The sequence below is a fragment of the Eucyclogobius newberryi genome, unplaced genomic scaffold (assembly GCF_026437365.1).
Source record: "Eucyclogobius newberryi isolate DKJ021-1_F unplaced genomic scaffold, fEucNew1.0.hap1 SCAF_13, whole genome shotgun sequence".
In the NCBI taxonomy this organism is placed as follows: Eukaryota; Metazoa; Chordata; class Actinopteri; order Gobiiformes; family Gobiidae; genus Eucyclogobius; species Eucyclogobius newberryi.
Window position 1 is genome coordinate 38,313,628 of NW_027315757.1, and position 25,386 is coordinate 38,339,013.

Here is a 25,386-nt window from a genome sequence, read left to right on the forward strand (position 1 = left end):
ACGGACCAGAGACAAGGACCAGAGACACGGACCAGAGACAAGGACCAGAGATACGGACCAGAGACACGGACCAGAGACAAGGACCAGAGACACGGACCAGAGACACGGACCAGAGACAAGGACCAGAGACACGGACCAGAGACACGGACCAGAGACACGGACCAGAGACAAGGACCAGAGACACGGACCAGAGACACGGACCAGAGATACGGACCAGAGACACGGACCAGAGACAAGGACCAGAGACACGGACCAGAGACAAGGACCAGAGATACGGACCAGAGACACGGACCAGAGACAAGGACCAGAGACACGGACCAGAGACAAGGACCAGAGACACGGACCAGAGACACGGACCAGAGACACGGACCAGAGACAAGGACCAGAGACACGGACCAGAGACAAGGACCATAGACAAGGACCAGAGACACGGACCAGAGACACGGACCAGAGACACGGACCAGAGACAAGGACCAGAGACACGGACCAGAGACACGGACCAGAGACACGGACCAGAGACAAGGACCAGAGACACGGACCAGAGACACGGACCAGAGACAAGGACCAGAGACACGGACCAGAGACTGACAAAGCAAGACAAATACCGTGGAATATTCAAGGCAAATCAATAATGAATGACATATATGATTAAAAACAAGCACAATAGTACTACACAGTACTACATAGTACTACACAGTACTACATAGTACTACACAGTACTACACAGTACTACATAGTGCTACATAGTACTACACAGTACTACATAGTACTACACAGTACTACACAGTACTACATAGTGCTACATAGTACTACACAGTACTACATAGTGCTACATAGTACTACATAGTACTACACAGTACTACATAGTGCTACATGGTACTACATAGTACTACATAGTACTGTGTAGTACTACATAGTACTACACAGTACTACATAGTACTACATAGTGCTACACAGTACTACATAGTACTACACAGTACTACATAGTACTACATAGTGCTACACAGTACTACATAGTGCTACATAGTACTACATAGTACTACATAGTACTACATAGTACTACACAGTACTACATAGTACTACATAGTACTACACAGTACTACATAGTACTACACAGTACTACATAGTACTACATAGTACTACATAGTGCTACACAGTGCTACATAGAGCTACATAGTACTACATAGTACTACATAGTACTACATAGTGCTACACAGTACTACATAGTGCTACATAGTACTACATAGTACTACATAGTACTACATAGTACTACACAGTACTACATAGTGCTACATAGTACTACATAGTACTACATAGTACTACACAGTACTACATAGTGCTACATAGTGCTACATAGTACTACATAGTACTACACAGTACTACATAGTGCTACATAGTGCTACATAGTACTACATAGTGCTACATAGTGCTACATAGTACTACATAGTGCTACACAGTACTACATAGCGCTACATAGTGCTACATAGTACTACATAGTGCTACATAGTACTACATAGTACTACATAGTACTACATAGTACGTGTATCTGCTGAAAGTTTAAACTTTTTCAAATGGAACGAGATATACAACATTTCATAATATTGTTTCTTAGTTTCTTATTCTTTATATGTTGAAAAGTTCTTACTTTTTTAAACATTGTGGCCTTATTCTAGAGTTGATTAAAGTACTTTTAGTTTTATTTCGATTTGTATCTGATTTTAAATGTTTTAAGCCTCAAAGCTCCACAAACTTAGAACAATTCTACATTTGATTATTATATTGGATTTGGTTTATTCAGAAAACATTTGTTGTGATTGGTTGTTGTCAGCTGCTCACGTAGCCACGCCCCCCTGGAGATGAAGTATGAAGATGTTATGAATATCTGAATGTCAGCGTGAATATGTCTCTATGGTAACCCTGCCCCGCCTAAGGCCCAAAGTCACTGGGACAGGCTCCACCCCTCGAAAGGGAACAAGCGGGAGAAAATGAATGATGATGATGATATTATGTGCAGATTTTTAATGTAGTTTAGAATATTTATATATTATTCTTTTTTCTGCTTTGTATTCCTCATTGTACAGGAAAAATAATAAAAACGTACTGTAAATATTTGTTGTTAATTCAGTGTTTGATCGTTTAATAAATATTGCAAATACAAAGAATATCAATAAGATAAATATATATATTTCTTCTCTTTTCTTTCTCTCTTTTCAAACGCTCAACCGCTCAACCGCTCAACCGCTCAACCGCTCAACCGGTCAACCGCTCAACCGCTCAACCGCTCAACCGGTCAACCGCTCAAACGCTCAACCGCTCAACCGCTCAAAAGCTCAACCGCTCAACCGCTCAACCGCTCAAACGCTCTACCGCTCAAACGCTCAACAGCTCAACCGCTCAACCGCACAACCGCTCAACCGCTCAACCGCTCAAACGCTCAACCGCTGAACCACTCAAACGCTTAACCGCTCAAAAGCTCAAACGCTCAACTGCTCAACCGCTCAACCGCTCAACCGTTCTACCGCTCAAACGCTCAAACGCTCAACCGCTCAACCGCTCAAACGCTCAACCGCTCAACCGCTCAAACGCTCAACCGCTCAAACGTTCAACCGCTCAACCGCTCTACCGCTCAACCGCGCAAACGCTCAACCGCTCAACCGCTCAAACGCTCAACCGCCCAACCGCTCAACCGCCCAACCGCTCAACCGCCCAACCGCTCAACCGCTCAACCGCTCAAACGCTCAACCGCTCAACCGCTCAAACGCGCAAACGCTCAACCGCGCAGCCGCTCAAACGCTCAAACGCTCAAACGCTCAAACACTTTTTAAAAAAAACACACATCCAAAAACCGAAAATCAAAGCGACGACTGCGGCGCCGACGCCAAGAGCCGACCAGAGGCGCCATAATGAAGACGTATGCCTCAGATTAGCAGAAAGTGCAGCGCGCTACACCTGGCTAAGCGTCCGGGGGCGGAAACACGCTCGTCCCAGATCGAGACCAAGAGGAAGACGAGTGAGGAGTGGGCGATATCGGGGGGAGGGGTCTACGGAAGCCTCAAGGGTCCAATTCATCTGTAACACACACGTCTGATATGAAGCTGTGTGAGACACAATCTGTGAAGACGAATAAAAAGTCAATTTCACTTTTGTCTGAAGCGCGTCAAGTCAAACAACACAGACCACAATGCTGCTCTGTGATTGGTCCCAGTCCCCCACCAGTAACGCAGACCACAATGCTGCTCTGTGATTGGTCCCAGTCCCCCACCAGTAACGCAGACAACAATGCTGCTCTGTGATTGGTCCCAGTCCCGCCTGTGGGCCCTAAATGCCATGTGATTGGCCTGTTCAAGAGTTTGTGGACTCACACAGATCGTGAGAATATATCTTGCTGTTACATTTTAACATTGAGAAAAAACTGACATGAATCAATAAACTAATAAGAATCCCATTCAGTTCAGAATCTTTGTAGAGGCATATGATTGTTCTCTATAAGAAAGACCAGATTTTTTGTTTTTTTGTTCAATTTATCTTTACGGCAACTCAAGTGCATTTTAATACGACAACAATACTAGATACTAAATCCCGCACACTGTCTTAAAGGTGGAGAGGCCACTGGGCCTTCGTCAGGCAAAATCAGGCCCAGTTGCTCTGGGATCCGTGACACTATTGCTCCTTTAAGGCCCAGGTTCTCCAGGCCCGATCCCTGGATAAATGACTCCACCCGGGCCCTCGGACAGCGCTGAAGACAGACCCTCAGACAGCACTGTAGACGGGCCCTCAGACAGCCCTGTAGACAGACCCTCAGACAGCGCTGTAGACAGACCCTCAGACAGCGCTGTAGACGGGCCCTCAGACAGCGCTGTAGACAGCCCCTCAGACAGCCCTGTAGACGGGCCCTCAGACAGCGCTGTAGACAGACCCTCAGACAGCGCTGTAGACAGACCCTCAGACAGCGCTGTAGACGGGCCCTCAGACAGCGCTGTAGACAGACCCTCAGACAGCCCTGTAGACAGACCCTCAGACAGCGCTGTAGACGGGCCCTCAGACAGCGCTGTAGACAGACCCTCAGACAGCCCTGTAGACGGGCCCTCAGACAGCGCTGTAGACAGACCCTCAGACAGCGCTGTAGACAGACCCTCAGACAGCCCTGTAGACAGACCCTCAGACAGCGCTGTAGACAGACCCTCAGACAGCGCTGTAGACAGACCCTCAGACAGCGCTGAAGACAGACCCTCCGACAGCGCTGAAGACAGACCCTCAGACAGCCCTGTAGACAGACCCTCAGACAGCGCTGAAGACAGACCCTCCGACAGCGCTGAAGACAGACCCTCAGACAGCCCTGTAGACAGGCCCTCAGACAGCGCTGTAGACAGACCCTCAGACAGCGCTGAAGACAGACCCTCAGACAGCGCTGTAGACAGACCCTCAGACAGCCCTGTAGACAGACCCTCAGACAGCGCTGTAGACAGACCCTCAGACAGCGCTGTAGACAGACCCTCAGACAGCGCTGAAGACAGACCCTCCGACAGCGCTGAAGACAGACCCTCAGACAGCCCTGTAGACAGGCCCTCAGACAGCGCTGTAGACAGACCCTCAGACAGCGCTGAAGACAGACCCTCAGACAGCGCTGTAGACAGACCCTCAGACAGCCCTGTAGACAGACCCTCGGACAACGCTGTAGACAGACCCTCAGACAGCGCTGTAGACAGACCCTCAGACAGCCCTGTAGACAGACCCTCAGACAGCCCTGTAGACAGACCCTCAGACAGCGCTGTAGATAGACCCTCAGACAGCGCTGTAGACAGACCCTCAGACAGCCCTGTAGACAGACCCTCAGACAGCCCTGTAGACAGACCCTCAGACAGCCCTGTAGACGGGCCCTCGGACAGCGCTGTAGAGAGACCCTCAGACAGCGCTGTAGAGAGACCCTCAGACAGCCCTGTAGACGGGCCCTCGGACAGCGCTGTAGACGGGCCCTTGTGCACAATGACACTGCCCGGTCTGTGGATGCTAAGCGTCCGTTGTCCTTGTTCCGTTAGATTTAACGGCGGCTAAAAACATATTTATTCAGACTGACTTTTAACACTCTGAAATGAGACTTTATTTTGTGCAGTGTATTTTTTATTTAGTTTTATGTTGTGTTTTGCCTTGATTTTATTGTGAAGCTCTTTGGTCACTTTGAGTGTGGTAAAAGGCTCTATAAATAAAGGTTGATTGAAAGGTTGATTATTATAAAAAGATCTGGAAAAAATTTACTTTTATCCCCTACTTAATTCTAAGTCAAAGGATTGAAACTATAAAAATGAATGAGATTTCTCTTATACTGAGAGTAATGTGATGCCTGAGGTTCCTGTACAGGTCTTATACTGAGAGTCATGTGGTGCCTGAGGTTCCTGTACAGGTCTTATACTGAGAGTCATGTGGTGCCTGAGGTTCCTGTACAGGTCTTATACTGAGAGTCATGTGGTGCCTGAGGTTCCTGTACAGGTCTTATACTGAGAGTAATGTGGTGCCTGAGGTTCCTGTACAGGTCTTATACTGAGAGTCATGTGGTGCCTGAGGTTCCTGTACAGGTCTTATACTGAGAGTAATGTGGTGCCTGAGGTTCCTGTACAGGTCTTATACTGAGAGTCATGTGGTGCCTGAGGTTCCTGTACAGGTCTTATACTGAGAGTCATGTGGTGCCGGGGGTTCCTGTACAGGTCTTATACTGAGAGTAATGTGGTGCCGGGGGTTCCTGTACAGGTCTTATACTGAGAGTAATGTGGTGCCTGAGGTTCCTGTACAGGTCTTATACTGAGAGTCATGTGGTGCCGGGGGTTCCTGTACAGGTCTTATACTGAGAGTAATGTGGTGCCGGGGGTTCCTGTACAGGTCTTATACTGAGAGTCATGTGGTGCCGGGGGTTCCTGTACAGGTCTTATACTGAGAGTAATGTGGTGCCGGGGGTTCCTGTACAGGTCTTATACTCAAATCAAATCAAATCAATTTATTTTTGTAAGGCCCAAAATCACAACAACAGTTGCCTCTGAGGGCCACAGGGAGAAATGAATCAACAATGTCTGTGGTGGCGATGAAGTCAGACAATGTCTGTGGTGACATGACTCTCATACTGAGAGTCATGTGGTGCCGGGGGTTCCTGTACAGGTCTTATACTGAGAGTCATGTGGTGCCGGGGGTTCCTGTACAGGTCTTATACTGAGAGTAATGTGGTGCCGGGGGTTCCTGTACAGGTCTTATACTGAGAGTCATGTGGTGCCGCAGGTTCCTGTACAGGTCTTATACTGAGAGTCATGTGGTGCCGGGGGTTCCTGTACAGGTCTTATACTGGGAGTCATGTGGTGCCGGGGGTTCCTGTACAGGTCTTATACTGAGAGTCATGTGGTGCCGGGGGTTCCTGTACAGGTCTCATACTGAGAGTCATGTGGTGCCGGGGGTTCCTGTACAGGTCTTATACTGAGAGTCATGTGGTGCCGGGGGTTCCTGTACAGGTCTTATACTGAGAGTCATGTGGTGCCGGGGGTTCCTGTACAGGTCTTATACTGAGAGTAATGTGGTGCCGGGGGTTCCTGTACAGGTCTTATACTGAGAGTCATGTGGTGCCGCAGGTTCCTGTACAGGTCTTATACTGAGAGTCATGTGGTGCCGGGGGTTCCTGTACAGGTCTTATACTGGGAGTCATGTGGTGCCGGGGGTTCCTGTACAGGTCTTATACTGAGAGTCATGTGGTGCCGGGGGTTCCTGTACAGGTCTCATACTGAGAGTCATGTGGTGCCGGGGGTTCCTGTACAGGTCTTATACTGAGTGTCATGTGGTGCCGGGGGTTCCTGTACAGGTCTCATACTGAGAGTCATGTGGTGCCGGGGGTTCCTGTACAGGTCTTATACTGAGAGTCATGTGGTGCCGGGGGTTCCTGTACAGGTCTCATACTGAGAGTCATGTGGTGCCGGGGGTTCCTGTACAGGTCTTATACTGAGAGTCATGTGGTGCCGGGGGTTCCTGTACAGGTCTTATACTGAGAGTCATGTGGTGCCGGAGGTTCCTGTACAGGTCTTATACTGAGAGTCATGTGGTGCCGGGGGTTCCTGTACAGGTCTTATACTGAGAGTCATGTGGTGCCAGGGGTTCCTGTACAGGTCTTATACTGAGAGTCATGTGGTGCCGGGGGTTCCTGTACAGGTCTTATACTGAGAGTCATGTGGTGCCGGAGGTTCCTGTACAGGTCTTATACTGAGAGTCATGTGGTGCCGGAGGTTCCTGTACAGGTCTTACTGGCAGGTGACAGACGCTTGAGTCATCAGAATAAAAGTCAGAGTAAAGTTTATTGTCATTTGTCATTGAACAGGATTCACGGACATAGGAACTTGTCCTGGAGGTTCGGTGCAGCACAAACATCAAACACTGAACAATGAATACAAAAACAATGGACAATAAATAACTACCGGGTATCAAAAATAGGTAAGTAGAGTTTAAAAACAGACACGATATGTACAAAAAATAAGGAAGAAGTTAAGAATCCCTGGGTCAAATCTGTGCTTACAACATGGAAGGAGCTGATCAGAACGTACAAACTGTTTGGTTTATGATCAAAGTTTTGCACCTAACATCACATATTTGAGATTTAAAGTCTGGATAACAAAAAGTATGTAAAGATGTTAGCAAATACAGTTATTTGATAACCTTCTGACTGAATTGTTTATTTAAGCTTATAAATCAGAACTTTCAAGGGGGGAAATATCTAAATGTATTAAATATATTTACAATTTGGACAGACAATTTTCAATATTTTTTCCCACTCATTGGATGTCTGCTTGTTTTGATTTTTGTCCCGTTTCTCTTTATATGTGTAAGACTTTTAAAAGAAAATACTAGAATAAAAGCATAAAATGATCCCCTGATATAGTGTGCTGTCATCAAAGCTAAAGGTTCAAACAAATATTAAAACATGTCACATTGTTTTCTGTGTCCATTTCTTCTTTGGACAGGAAGTGTACATGGCTTCAATCTATCTATTCATCCAGCCAATAATAGCGTGCAACATTTGATCGTTTTGGCCCTCACATTGTTGAATAATGCATTTAAGTACATATTTGCTACGGTAGAATATTTCATTTAAACTCACGAGCTGCACAATCGTCCCAAAAAATATCTGAAATGCAAAATAATCCTCATGTATCAGTCGATAGTAAATGTTTCCAGATTTGGTCTCTCCTCGTCACCACAGCGATGACGTTTTGAGTGCGTTTTGGATGACAGAAAAGTGATGCCTCTCTGGGGACCACTGGACGGAAACAGAGACAAACATCTCAAATTCGACCTTTAACTTTCCCCGTTTCACAGACTGCTCCCTCGATTTGGAAGGTCTATAGCCCTAAAATCACATTTGCATAGGACAAAAGTGACCCCCCAGTACATTATGAGTGACCACAGGCTTCGGGACAAATTAATCCGCTTGTGAATATCTTCAAATGTGACGAGTTAAGACATTTGATTGAAACCAGGTCCATTATAAGAAGTCCAAGCGATAAATCCTTTTATCTCGAAATAAACCACAGAGACAAATGACCAAAGCTAAGATTTGATAATGGTTCAAACTGAAAGTGGGAATGTGTTCAAGGGTTAGGGCTACACAAAACACAATATCCAAAATACTGTGATATTGTAACGTAACAATAATATCAAGGGCTTTTGCAATATATTGAATTATAAGCTTTTTTGCTTAAAAATATTGTTTTTCTGGAACAACAGCTAAAAAACTGCTAATTGTTAGGGAAGTAAGAGTCAAACAGAATCCTCCTTTTAAAATGCCTTGAAGAATTAATAAATAACAATGCTAAATAACACTTATTTTGTCACGTTTTCTGTTCAACCATCCTCCAGAAAAGTTAGTTTACTCCAAAGTGATTCACTGTGATATGCAAAATGCTATTGAACAAATGTTTTTCCTGTACAAAACGTCATAATATCCTGACCTAATCCAGGCCACAAAACCCAATATGAATGACTTCAGCCCCAACAGATGAACTGCCATTTCAAACATGAATTTATCATGGATTATTTTATAAAGCTGGAGGGACGTTGTGACTTTCCTCTGGCCGGTTATTTTCTAATTGGCAGTCAAAACAAAAGATGAAGATGAGATCAAAACTCACGCCTCTGTTTGTTTTTTGTCGCGTGGCTTTTGTGGCGAGACAATGAGCCTTTTCTTTGAAGCCCAGGATCAAAAATGGCAGCACGAAAACCCAGATTTTGTGTGGTTTGTCCGAGGGAAGCAAGGGAGCAGAAACCAGGGCAAGCAGGTCACTTCAGAGCTAATTCAAGCCACTTCCAACGCAGGAAATTGGGTCTTAAAAAGCACGGTACATTTAATTATAGCTAGTATTTAGATTCAGAGCAGTGATATTGGAAAAAGGCAAACTACACAGATGTCTAACGCAAGAAAAAATGAATAGTAAGAGGTTTAGAAAATCTCAAATTGTATTTTTTATAATACATTTTGTGATTTTTTCATCCGAGGGAAGCGAGATGTAACTTGATTTTACATCTTTAAATAGTAATAGGAGAGATTGAAGATATTGCATAACTACTTAACAAAGTGATAATTTATTAAGTTTGAAGAACAGGATCTATTCAAAACTTCAGTTTGTTCTCGCCGTATATCCACTGCACCACGTGCACAATGAGCTGTTTAACTCCTCCACGTTTAGCCAAAACATGAGGAAGGAGTGACGTTATCGCTCCCTCTACAAACAATAACAACCTCAGTGACCTTGACCTTTGACAGAGATTTTCTCTATGTCTGCCCCCTTTTGGACACGTCATGTCTTTTTTCCTTTACTTCAGCCTCTGAAAGTGGTAAACGTCCTCAGGTAGGTATCTAACCCCTAACCCTAACAACAGACGTCCTCAGGTAGGTATCTAACCCCTAACCTTAACAACAGACGTCCTCAGGGAGGTATCTAACCCCTAACCATAACAACAGACGTCCTCAGGGAGGTATCTAACCCCTAACTCTAACAACAGACTTCCTCAGGTAGGTATCTAACCCCTAACCCTAACCAAAGACGTCCTTAGGTAGGTATCTAACCCCTAACCCTAACAACAGACGTCCTCAGGGAGGTATCTAACCCCTAACCCTAACAACAGACGTCCTCAGGGAGGTATCTAACCCCTAACCATAACAACAGACGTCCTCAGGTAGGTATCTAACCCCTAACCCTAACAACAGACGTCCTCAGGTAGGTATCTAACCCCTAACCCTAACAACAGACGTCCTCAGGTAGGTATCTAACCCCTAACCATAACAACAGACGTCCTCAGGTAGGTATCTAACCCCTAACCATAACAACAGACGTCCTCAGGTAGGTATCTAACCCCTAACCATAACAACAGACGTCCTCAGGTAGGTATCTAACCCCTAACCCTAACAACAGACGTCCTCAGGTAGGTATCTAACCCCTAACCCTAACAACAGACGTCCTCAGGTAGGTATCTAACCCCTAACCCTAACAACAGACGTCCTCAGGGAGGTATCTAACCCCTAACCATAACAACAGACTTCCTCAGGTAGGTATCTAACCCCTAACCCTAACAACAGACGTCTTCAGGTAGGTATCTAACCCCTAACCCTAACAACAGACGTCCTCAGGTAGGTATCTAACCCCTAACCCTAACAACAGACGTCCTCAGGTAGGTATCTAACCCCTAACCCTAACAACAGACGTCCTCAGGTAGGTATCTAACCCCTAACCATAACAACAGACGTCCTCAGGTAGGTATCTAACCCCTAACCATAACAACAGACGTCCTCAGGTAGGTATCTAACCCCTAACCATAACAACAGACGTCCTCAGGTAGGTATCTAACCCCTAACCCTAACAACAGACGTCCTCAGGTAGGTATCTAACCCCTAACCCTAACAACAGACGTCCTCAGGTAGGTATCTAACCCCTAACCCTAACAACAGACGTCCTCAGGGAGGTATCTAACCCCTAACCATAACAACAGACTTCCTCAGGTAGGTATCTAACCCCTAACCCTAACAACAGACGTCTTCAGGTAGGTATCTAACCCCTAACCCTAACAACAGACGTCCTCAGGTAGGTACTTAACCCCTAACCCTAACAACAGACGTCCTCAGGTAGGTATCTAACCCCTAACCCTAACAACAGACGTCCTCAGGTAGGTATCTAACCCCTAACCCTAACAACAGACATCCTCAGGTAGGTATCTAACCCCTAACCATAACAACAGACGTCCTCAGGGAGGTATCTAACCCCTAACCCTAACAACAGAGGTCCTCAGGTAGGTATCTAACCCCTAACCCTAACAACAGACGTCCTCAGGTAGGTATCTAACCCCTAACCCTAACAACAGACGTCCTCAGGTAGGTATCTAACCCCTAGCCCTAACAACAGACGTCCTCAGGGAGGTATCTAACCCCTAACCCTAACAACAGACGTCCTCAGGTAGGTATCTAACCCCTAACCATAACAACAGACGTCCTCAGGTAGGTATCTAACCCCTAACCCTAACAACAGACGTCCTCAGGTAGGTATCTAACCCCTAACCCTAACAACAGACGTCCTCAGGGAGGTATCTAACCCCTAACCCTAACAACAGACGTCCTCAGGTAGGTATCTAACCCCTAACCCTGACAACAGACGTCCTCAGGTAGGTATCTAACCCCTAACCCTAACAACAGACGTCCTCAGGGAGGTATCTAACCCCTAACCCTAACAACAGACGTCCTCAGGTAGGTATCTAACCCCTAACCATAACAACAGACGTCCTCAGGTAGGTATCTAACCCCTAACCCTAACAACAGACGTCCTCAGGTAGGTATCTAACCCCTAACCCTAACAACAGAAGTCCTCAGGTAGGTATCTAACCCCTAACCATAACAACAGACGTCCTCAGGTAGGTATCTAACCCCTAACCCTAACAACAGACGTCCTCAGGTAGGTATCTAACCCCTAACCCTAACAACAGACGTCCTCAGGTAGGTATCTAACCCCTAACCCTAACAACAGACATCCTCAGGTAGGTATCTAACCCCCAACCCTAACAACAGACGTCCTCAGGGAGGTATCAAACCCCTAACCATAACAACAGACGTCCTCAGGTAGGTATCTAACCCCTAACCATAACAACAGACGTCCTCAGGTAGGTATCTAACCCCTAACCATAACAACAGACGTCCTCAGGTAGGTATCTAACCCTTAACAACAGACTTCCTCAGGTAGGTATCTAACCCCTAACCCTAACAACAGACGTTCTCAGGTAGGTATCTAACCCCTAACCCTAACAACAGACGTCCTCAGGTAGGTATCTAACCCCTAACCCTAACAACAGACGTCCTCAGGTAGGTATCTAACCCCTAACCCTAACAACAGACGTCCTCAGGGAGGTATCTAACCCCTAACCATAACAACAGACGTCCTCAGGTAGGTATCTAACCCCTAACCCTAACAACAGACGTCCTCAGGTAGGTATCTAACCCCTAACCCTAACAACAGACATCCTCAGGTAGGTATCTAACCCCCAACCCTAACAACAGACGTCCTCAGGTAGGTATCTAACCCCTAACCCTAACAACAGACGTCCTCAGGGAGGTATCAAACCCCTAACCATAACAACAGACGTCCTCAGGTAGGTATCTAACCCCTAACCATAACAACAGACGTCCTCAGGTAGGTATCTAACCCCTAACCCTAACAACAGACGTCCTCAGGTAGGTATCTAACCCCTAACCCTAACAACAGACGTCCTCAGGTAGGTATCTAACCCCTAACCCTAACAACAGACGTCCTCAGGTAGGTATCCAACCCCTAACCCTAACAACAGACAACCTCAGGGAGGTATCTAACCCCTAACCATAACAACAGACGTCCTCAGGTAGGTATCTAACCCCCAACCCTAACAACAGACGTCCTCAGGTAGGTATCTAACCCCTAACCCTAACAACAGACGTCCTCAGGTAGGTATCTAACCCCTAACCCTAACAACAGATGTCCTCAGGTAGGTATCTAACCCCTAACCCTAACAACAGACGTCCTCAGGTAGGTATCTAACCCCTAACCCTAACAACAGACGTCCTCAGGGAGGTATCTAACACCTAACCATAACAACAGACGTCCTCAGGTAGGTATCTAACCCCTAACCCTAACAACAGATGTCCTCAGGTAGGTATCTAACCCCTAACCCTAACAACAGACGTCCTCAGGGAGGTATCTAACCCCTAACCCTAACAACAGATGTCCTCAGGGAGGTATCTAACCCCTAACCCTAACAACAGATGTCCTCAGGGAGGTATCTAACCCCTAACCCTAACAACAGACGTCCTCAGGGAGGTATCTTACCCCTAACCCTAACAACAGATGTCCTCAGGTAGGTATCTAACCCCTAACCCTAACAACAGACGTCCTCAGGGAGGTATCTAACCCCTAACCCTAACAACAGATGTCCTCAGGGAGGTATCTAACCCCTAACCCTAACAACAGATGTCCTCAGGGAGGTATCTAACCCCTAACCCTAACAACAGATGTCCTCAGGGAGGTATCTAACCCCTAACCCTAACAACAGATGTCCTCAGGGAGGTATCTAACCCCTAACCCTAACAACAGACGTCCTCAGGGAGGTATCTAACCCCTAACCCTAACAACAGATGTCCTCAGGGAGGTATCTAACCCCTAACCCTAACAACAGACGTCCTCAGGGAGGTATCTAACCCCTAACAATACATGGATTCTTTTAATACTTTGTCAGTTCATTGGACTTTTCATATTTCTAAAAATCAAATATAGAATTCAGATTTTTGTTTTCTCATGAAAACATCTTATTGAACAAATCCAAAATGTTTAATGTCACACATAAAACTCCAGAAGTGCAATAACATTACAGGAAGTGCAATAACATTACAGGAAGTGCAAGAACATTACAGGAAGTGCAATAACATTACAGGAAGTGCAATAACATTACAGGAAGTGCAAGAACATTACAGGAAGTGCAAGAACATTACAGGAAGTGCAAGAACATTACAGGAAGTGCAAGAACATACACACACACACACACACACACACACACACATAGACACACATGTACACACACACACACACACACACACATGTACACACACACACACACATGTACACACACACACACACACACACACACACACACACACACACATAGACACACATGTACACACACACACACACACACACATAGACACACATGTACACACACACACACACACACACACACATGTACACACACACACACACACACACATGTACACACACACACACACATGCACACACACACACACACACACACACACATGTACACACACACACACACACACACATGTACACACACACACACACACACACACACACACATGTACACACACACACACACACACACACACACATAGACACACATGTACACACACACACACACACACACATAGACACACATGTACACACACACACACACACACACACACACACATGTACACACACACACACACACACACATGCACACACACACACACACACACACACACACATGTACACACACACTCACACACACACACACATGTACACACACACACACACACACACACACACACATGTACACACACACACACACACACACACACACATAGACACACACACACACACACACACACACACACACACATAGACAACATGAATGACATTGACAGAAAACAGGCAGTGACACAACAGAGACGACTAGTGCTCCAGACACAGAGACACAGAGACACAGAGACACAGAGACACAGAGACACAGAGACACAGAGACACAGAGACACAGAGACACAGAGACACAGAGACACAGAGACACAGAGACACAGAGACACAGAGACATGGATCAAAAGTATACAAACAGTTAATAGTGTCAGAATACAGCGGATAAAATACAGAGTAAAAGCCATCATAGATACAAAAAAGAATAAATAGATAAATAGGTTAAGAGGGCTGTGCAGTCTGGCTTATGATATAGTAAAAGTAAAAGTATCTAATACTGCGTTCACACGGGACTGAAACGATCTTCATTCAGGGACAGATAATAAAGTGTGAATGCAAAATATATCTAAGAATATCTATATATATCTAAGTTTAGCTCTTTTTTTGTATTTCTAAACAATGGATTAAACTAGGCACAAAAACGCAGAAATATCACTTATACTTTTGTCTGGTTTTATCTACGAAGCTCTCTTTTAGGACATAGTTTGTATTAGACAATAACCTTATTCTGACCTTCTGGTTTTGAATATAAATGAAAAGAAGAAGTTTCCGCTCTTTTATTGGCCTTTTTTCACAGTAGAAGACGTTCAATTTTCATTTTAGTAACATAATTATTATGACGATTGCTTTTCTTTTACGACTTTTCCTTCCGCTGTCTTCACGAACCTAAAGCTTCATTTCTTTTATCAGGAAAAGGACTGAATGGAGAAAAAGGTGGGCCGTCCCACTCTTGTCAGGCCCCTCCCATCGCTATGGTCACTAAAACCCCTCCCATCGCTATGGTCACTAAAACCCCTCCCATCGCTACTGTCACTAAAACCCCTCCCATCGCTATGGTCACTAAAACCCCTCCCATCGCTACGGTCACAAAGCCCCTCCCATCGCTACGGTCACTAAAACCCCTCCCATCGCTACTGTCACTAAAGCCCCTCCCATCGCTACGGTCACTAAAGCCCCTCCCATCGCTACTGTCACTAAAACCCCTCCCATCGCTACTGTCACTAAAGCCCCTCCCATCGCTACGGTCACTAAAGCCCCTCCCATCGCTACGGTCACTAAAGCCCCTCCCATCGCTACGGTCACTAAAGCCCCTCCCATCGCTACGGTCACTAAAGCCCCTCCCATCGCTACGGTCACTAAAGCCCCTCCCATCGCTACGGTCACTAAAGCCCCTCCAATCGCTACGGTCACAAAGCCCCTCCCATCGCTACGGTCACTAAAACTCCTCCCATCGCTACGGTCACTAAAGCCCCTCCCATCGCTACTGTCACTAAAACCCCTCCCATCGCTACGGTCACAAAGCCCCTCCCATCGCTACGGTCACAAAGCCCCTCCCATCGCTACGGTCACAAAACCCCTCCCATTGCTACGGTCACAAAGCCCCTCCCATCGCTACGGTCACAAAGCCCCTCCCATCGCTACAGTCACTAAAGCCCCTCCCATCGCTACGGTCACTAAAGCCCCTCCCATCGCTACGGTCACTAAAGCCCCTCCCATCGCTACGGTCACGAAGCCCCTCCCATCGCTACGGTCACTAAAGCCCCTCCCATCGCTACTGTCACTAAAACCCCTCCCATCGCTACTGTCACTAAAGCCCCTCCCATCGCTACGGTCACTAAAGCCCCTCCCATCGCTACGGTCACTAAAACCCCTCCCATCGCTACTGTCAATAAAGCCCCTCCCATCGCTACGGTCACTAAAGCCCCTCCCATCGCTACGGTCACTAAAGCCCCTCCCATCGCTACGGTCACAAAGCCCCTCCCATCGCTAAGGTCACTAAAACCCCTCCCATCGCTACTGTCACTAAAGCCCCTCCCATCGCTACGGTCAAAAAGCCCCTCCCATCGCTAAGGTCACTAAAGCCCCTCCCATCGCTACTGTCACTAAAACCCCTCCCATCGCTACGGTCACTAAAGCCCCTCCCATCGCTACGGTCACAAAGCCCTTCCTATCGCTACGGTCACTAAAACCCCTCCCATCGCTACTGTCACTAAAACCCCTCCCATCGCTACAGTCACTAAAGCCCCTCCCATCGCTACTGTCACTAAAACCCCTCCCATCGCTACGGTCACTAAAGACCCTCCAATCGCTACGGTCACTAAAGCCCCTCCCATCGCTACTGTCACTAAAACCCCTCCCATCGCTACAGTCACTAAAGCCCCTCCCAACGCTACTGTCACTAAAACCCCTCCCATCGCTACTGTCACTAAAACCCCTCCCATCGCTACGGTCACTAAAGCCCCTCCCATCGCTACGGTCACAAAGCCCCTCCCATCGCTACTGTCACTAAAACCCCTCCCATCGCTATGGTCACTAAAACCCCTCCCATTGCTACGGTCACTAAAGCCCCTCCCATCGCTATGGTCACAAAACCCCTCCCATCGCTACGGTCACAAAGCCCCTCCCATCGCTACGGTCACGAAGCCCCTCCCATCGCTACGGTCACGAAGCCCCTCCCATCGCTACGGTCACTAAAGCCCCTCCCATCACTACGGTCACTGAAGCCCATCGCTACGGTCACTAAAGCCCCTCCCATTGCTACGGTCACTAAAGCCCCTCCCATCACTACGGTCACTGAAGCCCCTCCCATCGCTACGGTCACAAAGCCCCTCCCATCGCTACGGTCACTGAAGCCCCTCCCATCGCTACGGTCACTGAAGCCCCTCCCATCGCTACGGTCACTGAAGTAGTGCAGGTTAATGGATCCATTTGACAACCCAGGAAGTGGCATGCGGCGCGCGTACATCAGGTGAGCCCAAAGGTCGTGTGTCTGACCGTGTTACAATCTGCCCCATCACAGCTGTCAGCGCTGACCCTCAGTGACCCCACGACTTCACGCGCCGGTCAAACGTGGTGTGTGGTGGTCTTCTGGAGACGGTTAAAGGTGGTGCGTGGTGGTCTTCTGGAGACGGTTAAAGGTGGTGCGTGGTGGTCTTCTGGAGACGGTTAAAGGTGGTGCGTGGTGGTCTTCTGGAGACGGTTAAAGGTGGTGCGTGGTGGTCTTCTGGAGACGGTTAAAGGTGGTGCGTGGTGGTCTTCTGGAGACGGTTAAAGGTGGTGGTCTTCTGGAGACGGTTAAAGGTGGTGCGTGGTGGTCTTCTGGATACGGTTAAAGGTGGTGCGTGGTGGTCTTCTGGAGACGGTTAAAGGTGGTGGTCTTCTGGAGACGGTTAAAGGTGGTGCGTGATGGTCTTCTGGAGACGGTTAAAGGTGGTGCGTGGTGGTCTTCTGGAGACGGTTAAAGGTGGTGCGTGATGGTCTTCTGGAGACGATTAAAGGTGGTGCGTGGTGGTCTTCTGGAGAAGGTTAAAGGTGGTGCGTGGTGGTCTTCTGGAGACGGTTAAAGGTGGTGCGTGGTGGTCTTCTGGAGACGGTTAAAGGTGGTGCGTGGTGGTCTTCTGGAGACGGTTAAAGGTGGTGCGTGGTGGTCTTCTGGAGACGGTTAAAGGTGGTGCGTGGTGGTCTTCTGGAGACGGTTAAAGGTGGTGCGTGGTGGTCTTCTGGAGACGGTTAAAGGTGGTGCGTGATCGTCTTCTGGAGACGGTTAAAGGTGGTGCGTGGTGGTCTTCTGGAGACCGTTAAAGGTGGTGCGTGGTGGTCTTCTGGAGACGGTTAAAGGTGGTGCGTGGTGGTCTTCTGGAGACGGTTAAAGGTGGTGCGTGGTGGTCTTCTGGAGACGGTTAAAGGTGGTGCGTGGTGGTCTTCTGGAGACGGTTAAAGGTGGTGCGTGGTGGTCTTCTGGAGACGATTAAAGGTGGTGCGTGATGGTCTTCTGGAGAAGGTTAAAGGTGGTGCGTGGTGGTCTTCTGGAGACGGTTAAAGGTGGTGCGTGGTGGTCTTCTGGAGACGGTTAAAGGTGGTGCGTGGTGGTCTTCTGGAGACGGTTAAAGGTGGTGCGTGGTGGTCTTCTGGAGACGGTTAAAGGTGGTGGTCTTCTGGAGACGGTTAAAGGTGGTGCGTGATGGTCTTCTGGAGACGGTTAAAGGTGGTGCGTGGTGGTCTTCTGGAGACGGTTAAAGGTGGTGCGTGGTGGTCTTCTGGAGACGGTTAAAGGTGGTGTGTGGTGGTCTTCTGGAGACGGTTAAAGGTGGTGCGTGGTGGTCTTCTGGAGACGGTTAAAGGTGGTGCGTGATCGTCTTCTGGAGACGGTTAAAGGTGGTGCGTGGTGGTCTTCTGGAGACCGTTAAAGGTGGTGCGTGGTGGTCTTCTGGAGACGGTTAAAGGTGGTGCGTGGTGGTCTTCTGGAGACGGTTAAAGGTGGTGCGTGGTGGTCTTCTGGAGACGGTTAAAGGTGGTGCGTGGTGGTCTTCTGGAGACAGTTAAAGGTGGTGCGTGGTGGTCTTCTGGAGACGATTAAAGGTGGTGCGTGATGGTCTTCTGGAGACGGTTAAAGGTGGTGCGTGGTGGTCTTCTGGAGACGATTAAAGGTGGTGCGTGGTGGTCTTCTGGAGACGGTTAAAGGTGGTGCGTGGTGGTCTTCTGGAGACGGTTAAAGGTGGTGCGTGGTGGTCTTCTGGAGACGGTTAAAGGTGGTGCGTGGTGGTCTTCTGGAGACGGTTAAAGGTGGTGCGTGGTGGTCTTCGGGAGACGGTTAAAGGTGGTGCGTGGTGGTCTTCTGGAGACGGTTAAAGGTGGTGCGTGATGGTCTTCTGGAGACGGTTAAAGGTGGTGCGTGGTGGTCTTCTGGAGACGGTTAAAGGTGGTGCGTGGTGGTCTTCTGGAGACGGTTAAAGGTGGTGCGTGGTGGTCTTCTGGAGACGGTTAAAGGTGGTGCGTGGTGGTCTTCTGGAGACGGTTAAAGGTGGTGCGTGGTGGTCTTCTGGAGACGGTTAAAGGTGGTGCGTGGTGGTCTTCGGGAGACGGTTAAAGGTGGTGCGTGGTGGTCTTCTGGAGACGGTTAAAGGTGGTGCGTGATGGTCTTCTGGAGACGGTTAAAGGTGGTGCGTGATGGTCTTCTGGAGACGGTTAAAGGTGGTGCGTGGTGGTCTTCTGGAGACGGTTAAAGGTGGTCCGTGGTGGTCTTCTGGAGACGGTTAAAGGTGGTGCGTGGTGGTCTTCTGGAGACGGTTAAAGGTGGTGCGTGATGGTCTTCTGGAGACGGTTAAAGGTGGTGCGTGGTGGTCTTCTGGAGACGGTTAAAGGTGGTGCGTGGCGGTCTTCTGGAGACGGTTAAAGGTGGTGCGTGGTGGTATTCTGGAGACCGTTAAAGGTGGTGCGTGGTGGTCTTCTGGAGACTGTTAAAGGTGGTGCGTGGTGGTCTTCTGGAGACAGTTAAAGGCCACACGCTTGCCCCGACCCACGGCAGCAGCCACACGCCCGATCCCTCCCTCAACCACTCATTCATCCATTCGACGTCTCTTCCACGTCCTTACCTGGGTCTTAGCGGGCAGCGGGACGCTGTCTCTACCCAGACCTATCGCCGGTCACCTGGACGCTGTGTCTCCCCGGAGCGGTCACCGAACACCGGGATGCTCAGTAATCTCACATTCCCTCTTTCTCAGAAGAGGCATATCTCTGCACCCACCTCAACCCATCGTGCATCTCGATGCATCGAAGACCGCTCAGTGCACTCCATCATCCTACAGGACAAACCCTTAATTCCAGACCAAGGATCCGCTTCCCGTCCCGTTCAGGCGACCATCGGACTCCGCACTAGGATGACTCTTCTCCTCAAGGCCCAAGGGATGGCAGCTCGTTTCCTCGCTTGTTCGGATTATACCCCGCTATCGTTCAGGACATTTTTTGTGGGTTTGACCAGTCAGAAGGCACTCATTCAACAACAAGTCTTAGTAGATCAGTATGGAATATTCTATTACGCCGCCCCTCATAAGTCTCTAAACTGTCTACTCCCTTCTATCGATCCGTCACCTGCATCGCTGATACTCAAATCACCATAAACGACAAACACCTACTCACGATTCACCGTTCAAAAATTCGACGCTCCGGACCGAACTTCGATGATCTTCAATTCCTCTTCGATCTTCAGGAAACACTTCAGGAACCACTTCAGGAAACACACCCTTTCATCTATCTCTTATTTCACTCATTCTCAAAAAATCTGATTCAGCTCGAATTGAGTTCCTTCATTCATCGCTCACATTGACCTTATTACTATCCCCAGCTCATCAACTCCTACGTCCATGCAAATATTCGCTCTCCCCGAACTTTCTCCGCTCCGGAGCAAGGCGACTCCACTATGTAATCCAGTTTTAACGATTGCTCGTCCAAACCTCAATCCATCGCACTTGCACTTTTCGCACCCACGTACTCCATCGATGACCCACAAATGCTAAAACTCCATTCAAATGCACCAGTACTTATTCTCGTCTTCAGTAACGGACAGACAGCTTTTAGATCAGGCTACGCTCCAGAGAGCCCTCGACCATCCAGCTCCTCTTCTCTCGCGCCTCTCAGTTAACATCATTTTCAGCCAAGCCTCATGTCGAGATCCAGATCATCTCCTTCATTTTACATCATCTTTGGGGGTTCTGAATCGGCTGATTACCCGAGAAAGAGCCCCCATCCTGAGTCTCTACCCAGCCAACTCTCGTGCTCCATCGTTGCTGCATCGTCGCTACATCGTAGCCCGATCGTGGCTCGATTGTGGCTCCACCGTCGATCTCCACCGTCGTTATTATCAATGAATATTCTTTAATACTCCATTGTTGTGGCGTGGTCCTGCTGGTGAACGCGGGATTATTTTAGATTTGTGATTTGATTTACAATTCAGAAATAGGTATTTTAAGCTTGACCAGGAGAAACACGGCTATGAAATGTGAACATGTTTAAACCTCAGTCTTTCAGACACGTGAAGAGAAAAACACTTCTCCTGTAGCTTACACACATTAATGTGAGAAATAAATATATTTCATATGTAAATACTGCCAACAAAGTAAACAAATAAATAAAGATAAATAATTAGCCTCTTGTGACGAGCTTTAAGACTTCGAGGAGACAAAATTGTACCAATTTGTGAATAATTCAGTTTGTTTCCAGCTTTCGTGTTGATTTTGCAGAACTGGGTGAGCGTGATATATACATACCATATATATATATATATATATATATATATATATATATGTTGGGTATATATATGACATTTATACTGTTTACATGCTAACACATGCTAACACATGCTAACACCTATTGTGTGTTACATACATTATTTCCAACATGAGGCCAAAGTAAAGGCTCAAGAGCTTTATATAAATCATGTATATAACATTAGGAAAACTAAAGTGCATTATAGTCCATTTAAATACTTTAAATACTTTAAAAAGAGAACAGAAGATCACAAAATCATGTCATAAAAGCATAAATGAAGAATAACCAACAATTCTGTTGAAGTAGGAGCTTTGTAAAGTGAATGTGCTGTGGTCAAACTACTCTAAAGTCTACTTGAGTAAATGTAACTGTCCTGCATTAGTCCCGCCCCTGAGTGCTGACCCCTTTTGACCTATGGATCGGATAAGCCACACCCCTCAGATATTCCCTTTAATACGTCCTTTTATTCAATCCATTAACCCCGAGACAACAGCGACACTGCGCTTAAAACCACACGGATCAATATGTCAGAGGATTCACGGGGTCAAGCAGCACGCATTCTACCAAAGGGTCAATATCACCCACTGGACACATGGTTAGGGTCAGTATCACCGCTGGACGCATGGTTTGTGTCAATATCACATGGTTAGGGTCAGTATCACATGGTTAGGTTCAGTATCACCGCTGGACACATGGTTAGGGTCAATATCACATGGTTAGGGTCAGTATCACATGGTTAGGGTCAATATCACATGGTTAGGGTCAGTATCACATGGTTAGGGTCAATATCACATGGTTAGGGTCAGTATCACATGGTTAGGGTCAATATCACATGGTTAGGGTCAGTATCACCGCTGGACGCATGGTTAGGGTCAGTATCACCGCTGGACGCATGGTTTGTGTCAATATCACATGGTTAGGGTCAGTATCACCGCTGGACACATGGTTAGGGTCAGTATCACATGGTTTGTGTCAGTATCACATGGTTATGGTCAGTATCACTTGGTTTGTGTCAGTATCACATGGTTAGGGTCAGTATCACCGCTGGACGCATGGTTAGGGTCAGTATCACATGGTTAGGGTCAGTATCACATGGTTAGGGTCAGTATCACATGGTTAGGGTCAGTATCACCGCTGGACGCATGGTTAGGGTCAGTATCACATGGTTAGGGTCAGTATCACTGCTGGACGCATGGTTAGGGTCAGTATCACTGCTGGACGCATGGTTAGGGTCAGTATCACATGGTTAGGGTCAGTATCACCGCTGGACACATGGTTAGGGTCAATATCACATGGTTAGGGTCAGTATCACCGCTGGACGCATGGTTAGTGTCAATATCACATGGTTAGGGTCAGTATCACCGCTGGACACATGGTTAGGGTCAGTATCACCGCTGGACGCATGGTTAGGGTCAGTATCACATGGTTAGGGTCAGTATCACTGCTGGACGCATGGTTAGGGTCAGTATCACCGCTGGACGCATGGTTAGGGTCAGTGTCACATGGTTAGGGTCAGTATCACTGCTGGACGCATGGTTAGGGTCAGTATCACATGGTTAGGGTCAGTATCACTGCTGGACGCATGGTTAGGGTCAGTATCACCGCTGGACGCATGGTTAGGGTCAGTATCACATGGTTAGGGTCAGTATCACCCCCTGTCCACTCTTACTTTGGCCCTATGTCCACTCTTACTTTGACCCTGTGTCCACTCTTACTTTGACCCTATGTCCACTCTTACTTTGACCCTGTGTCCACTCTTACTTCAAATACTTCTGACACAATCCAAAGGAAACTCCTCCTGGAGCAGATTGTTCACATATGAAACATACGCTCCATTTCTCTGGACATTAACACAGGCCTGACCACAGGTGTCGTTAGGGTCATCTCAGGTCCACCAGGTTTCAGGTCAAACCTAACCCCTCAAAGGACCAAATTCACCCCGCGGGCCACACTTGGACTCGTCAGTGGTATCGTCTCAACAAAAGTCTGTTTTTAAGTCTAATAATGCAACATTATAAATACAACTCCCACGTCACGTCTCACTGACCAAACACTTTCAGGCCAAATCCAACTCTTTGAAGGACCAAGTTTTCCCTTCAGGCCAAACCCGGGCACCTCAGTTTTATTCTCCTCAAACACATTTGATGGTGACATGTTTCTCACAGCAGGAGGTCTAGTTCTGAAGTGTTCCATCCAAACACTCCATGTTCTCCAGCAGCTTAAGTGTGAGGTGTTCTTACCTTCCAAGCAGCACGTCCTCCACAGCCCTGAGTGGGTCATCACCTCCTCGTTCTTCTTGCTGGTCTCGTTCTCGCTCATGGACTTGGTTTTGCAGACGCCGCGGGAGTAGAGCCAGTAGTCCGTGCCGACCGCGATGGTCATAAGACTGAAGGCCGCGAAGGCTCCCACCGTGGTCAGCAGCATCTGGACTCCGCGGTCGAAGAGACCCATGTTTCCGCATTCCATGAAAGGGGGACCCCCTTTCCTCTTAATGTACAAGAAGTAAATATTTGAAAATTTACGGGACCAGACCAAACCGAAAAACCGGGATATACTCGAGCGGAAGGAGAGGGAAGAAGGAGGAGGAGGATGCGGTAGGAACCTTATGGTTGCGTTTGGGTGAGGACCTCAACAGAGAAAAACACCAAAGGTTTGGGGGGCGAGAGGAAGACCGAGTTTAGGGTCTCCTCTCTTTGGCGTTTGGATCTGACTCACAGATATCAGACATGTGCAGAGGACAGTGGCCCGGTTCGGCTCGGTTCGGCTCGGCTCGGTTCGGTTCGGCTCGGTTCGGCCTGCAGCTGAACCGGAGCGCAGAGACACGTCCTCACGCGCGCAGTGGCAGTGGCTGTAAATGGCACTGAGATGAAGTGAACTGAGGCAGGCCTGAAACTACCTGTTCCTATGACACCTCTGTGTCCTGATCACTGGAACAGAACTATGGGCTTTGAGCGCGCCTTATCCCGCTCACTACAGTGTCCTCCTGGCGCTGGTCAAACGGAAGAAAGCAAGGAAAGGGTCAGCAGCAGAGAGGAGATCGTTCATATCAGAGCGGACAGAATCCAAGCCGACAGCGACGCTCCTTTGGCGCAGATCAGGCTCTGTGTCCGCGGCAGATCTGACTCTGTGTCCGCGGCAGATCAGGCTCTGTGTCCGCGGCAGATCTGACTCTGTGTCCGCGGCAGATCAGGCTCTGTGTCCGCGGCAGATCAGGCTCTGTGTCCGCGGCAGATCTGACTCTGTGTCCGCGGCAGATCAGGCTCTGTGTCCGCGGCAGATCTGACTCTGTGTCCGCGGCAGATCAGGCTCTGTGTCCGCGGCAGATCAGGCTCTGTGTCCGCGGCAGATCTGACTCTGTGTCCGCGGCAGATCAGGCTCTGTGTCCGCGGCAGATCTGACTCTGTGTCCGCGGCAGATCAGGCTCTGTGTCCGCGGCAGATCAGGCTCTGTGTCCGCGGCAGATCAGGCTCTGTGTCCGCGGCAGATCAGGCTCTGTGTCCGCGGCAGCTCGAGACAATAGGCGGGAAATCAAGCCTCAGCCACTCCACTCATGTATTCATCAATTAGCAAG

General features: G+C 48.0%; 1 protein-coding gene across 1 annotated transcript in view; it reads right to left on the minus strand.

Moving 5' to 3' along the window:
- cacng2a (calcium channel, voltage-dependent, gamma subunit 2a) overlaps positions 1-24,716 on the minus strand; it is a 185,759-nt gene extending 161,043 nt beyond the window's left edge. The window contains exon 1 of the mRNA XM_072443808.1: positions 24,056-24,716. Coding sequence (XP_072299909.1) covers positions 24,056-24,281 — 226 coding nt within the window. The 5' untranslated portion in view covers positions 24,282-24,716. The remainder of the gene's footprint in view (positions 1-24,055) is intronic.
- Positions 24,717-25,386: the final 670 nt, after the last annotated feature.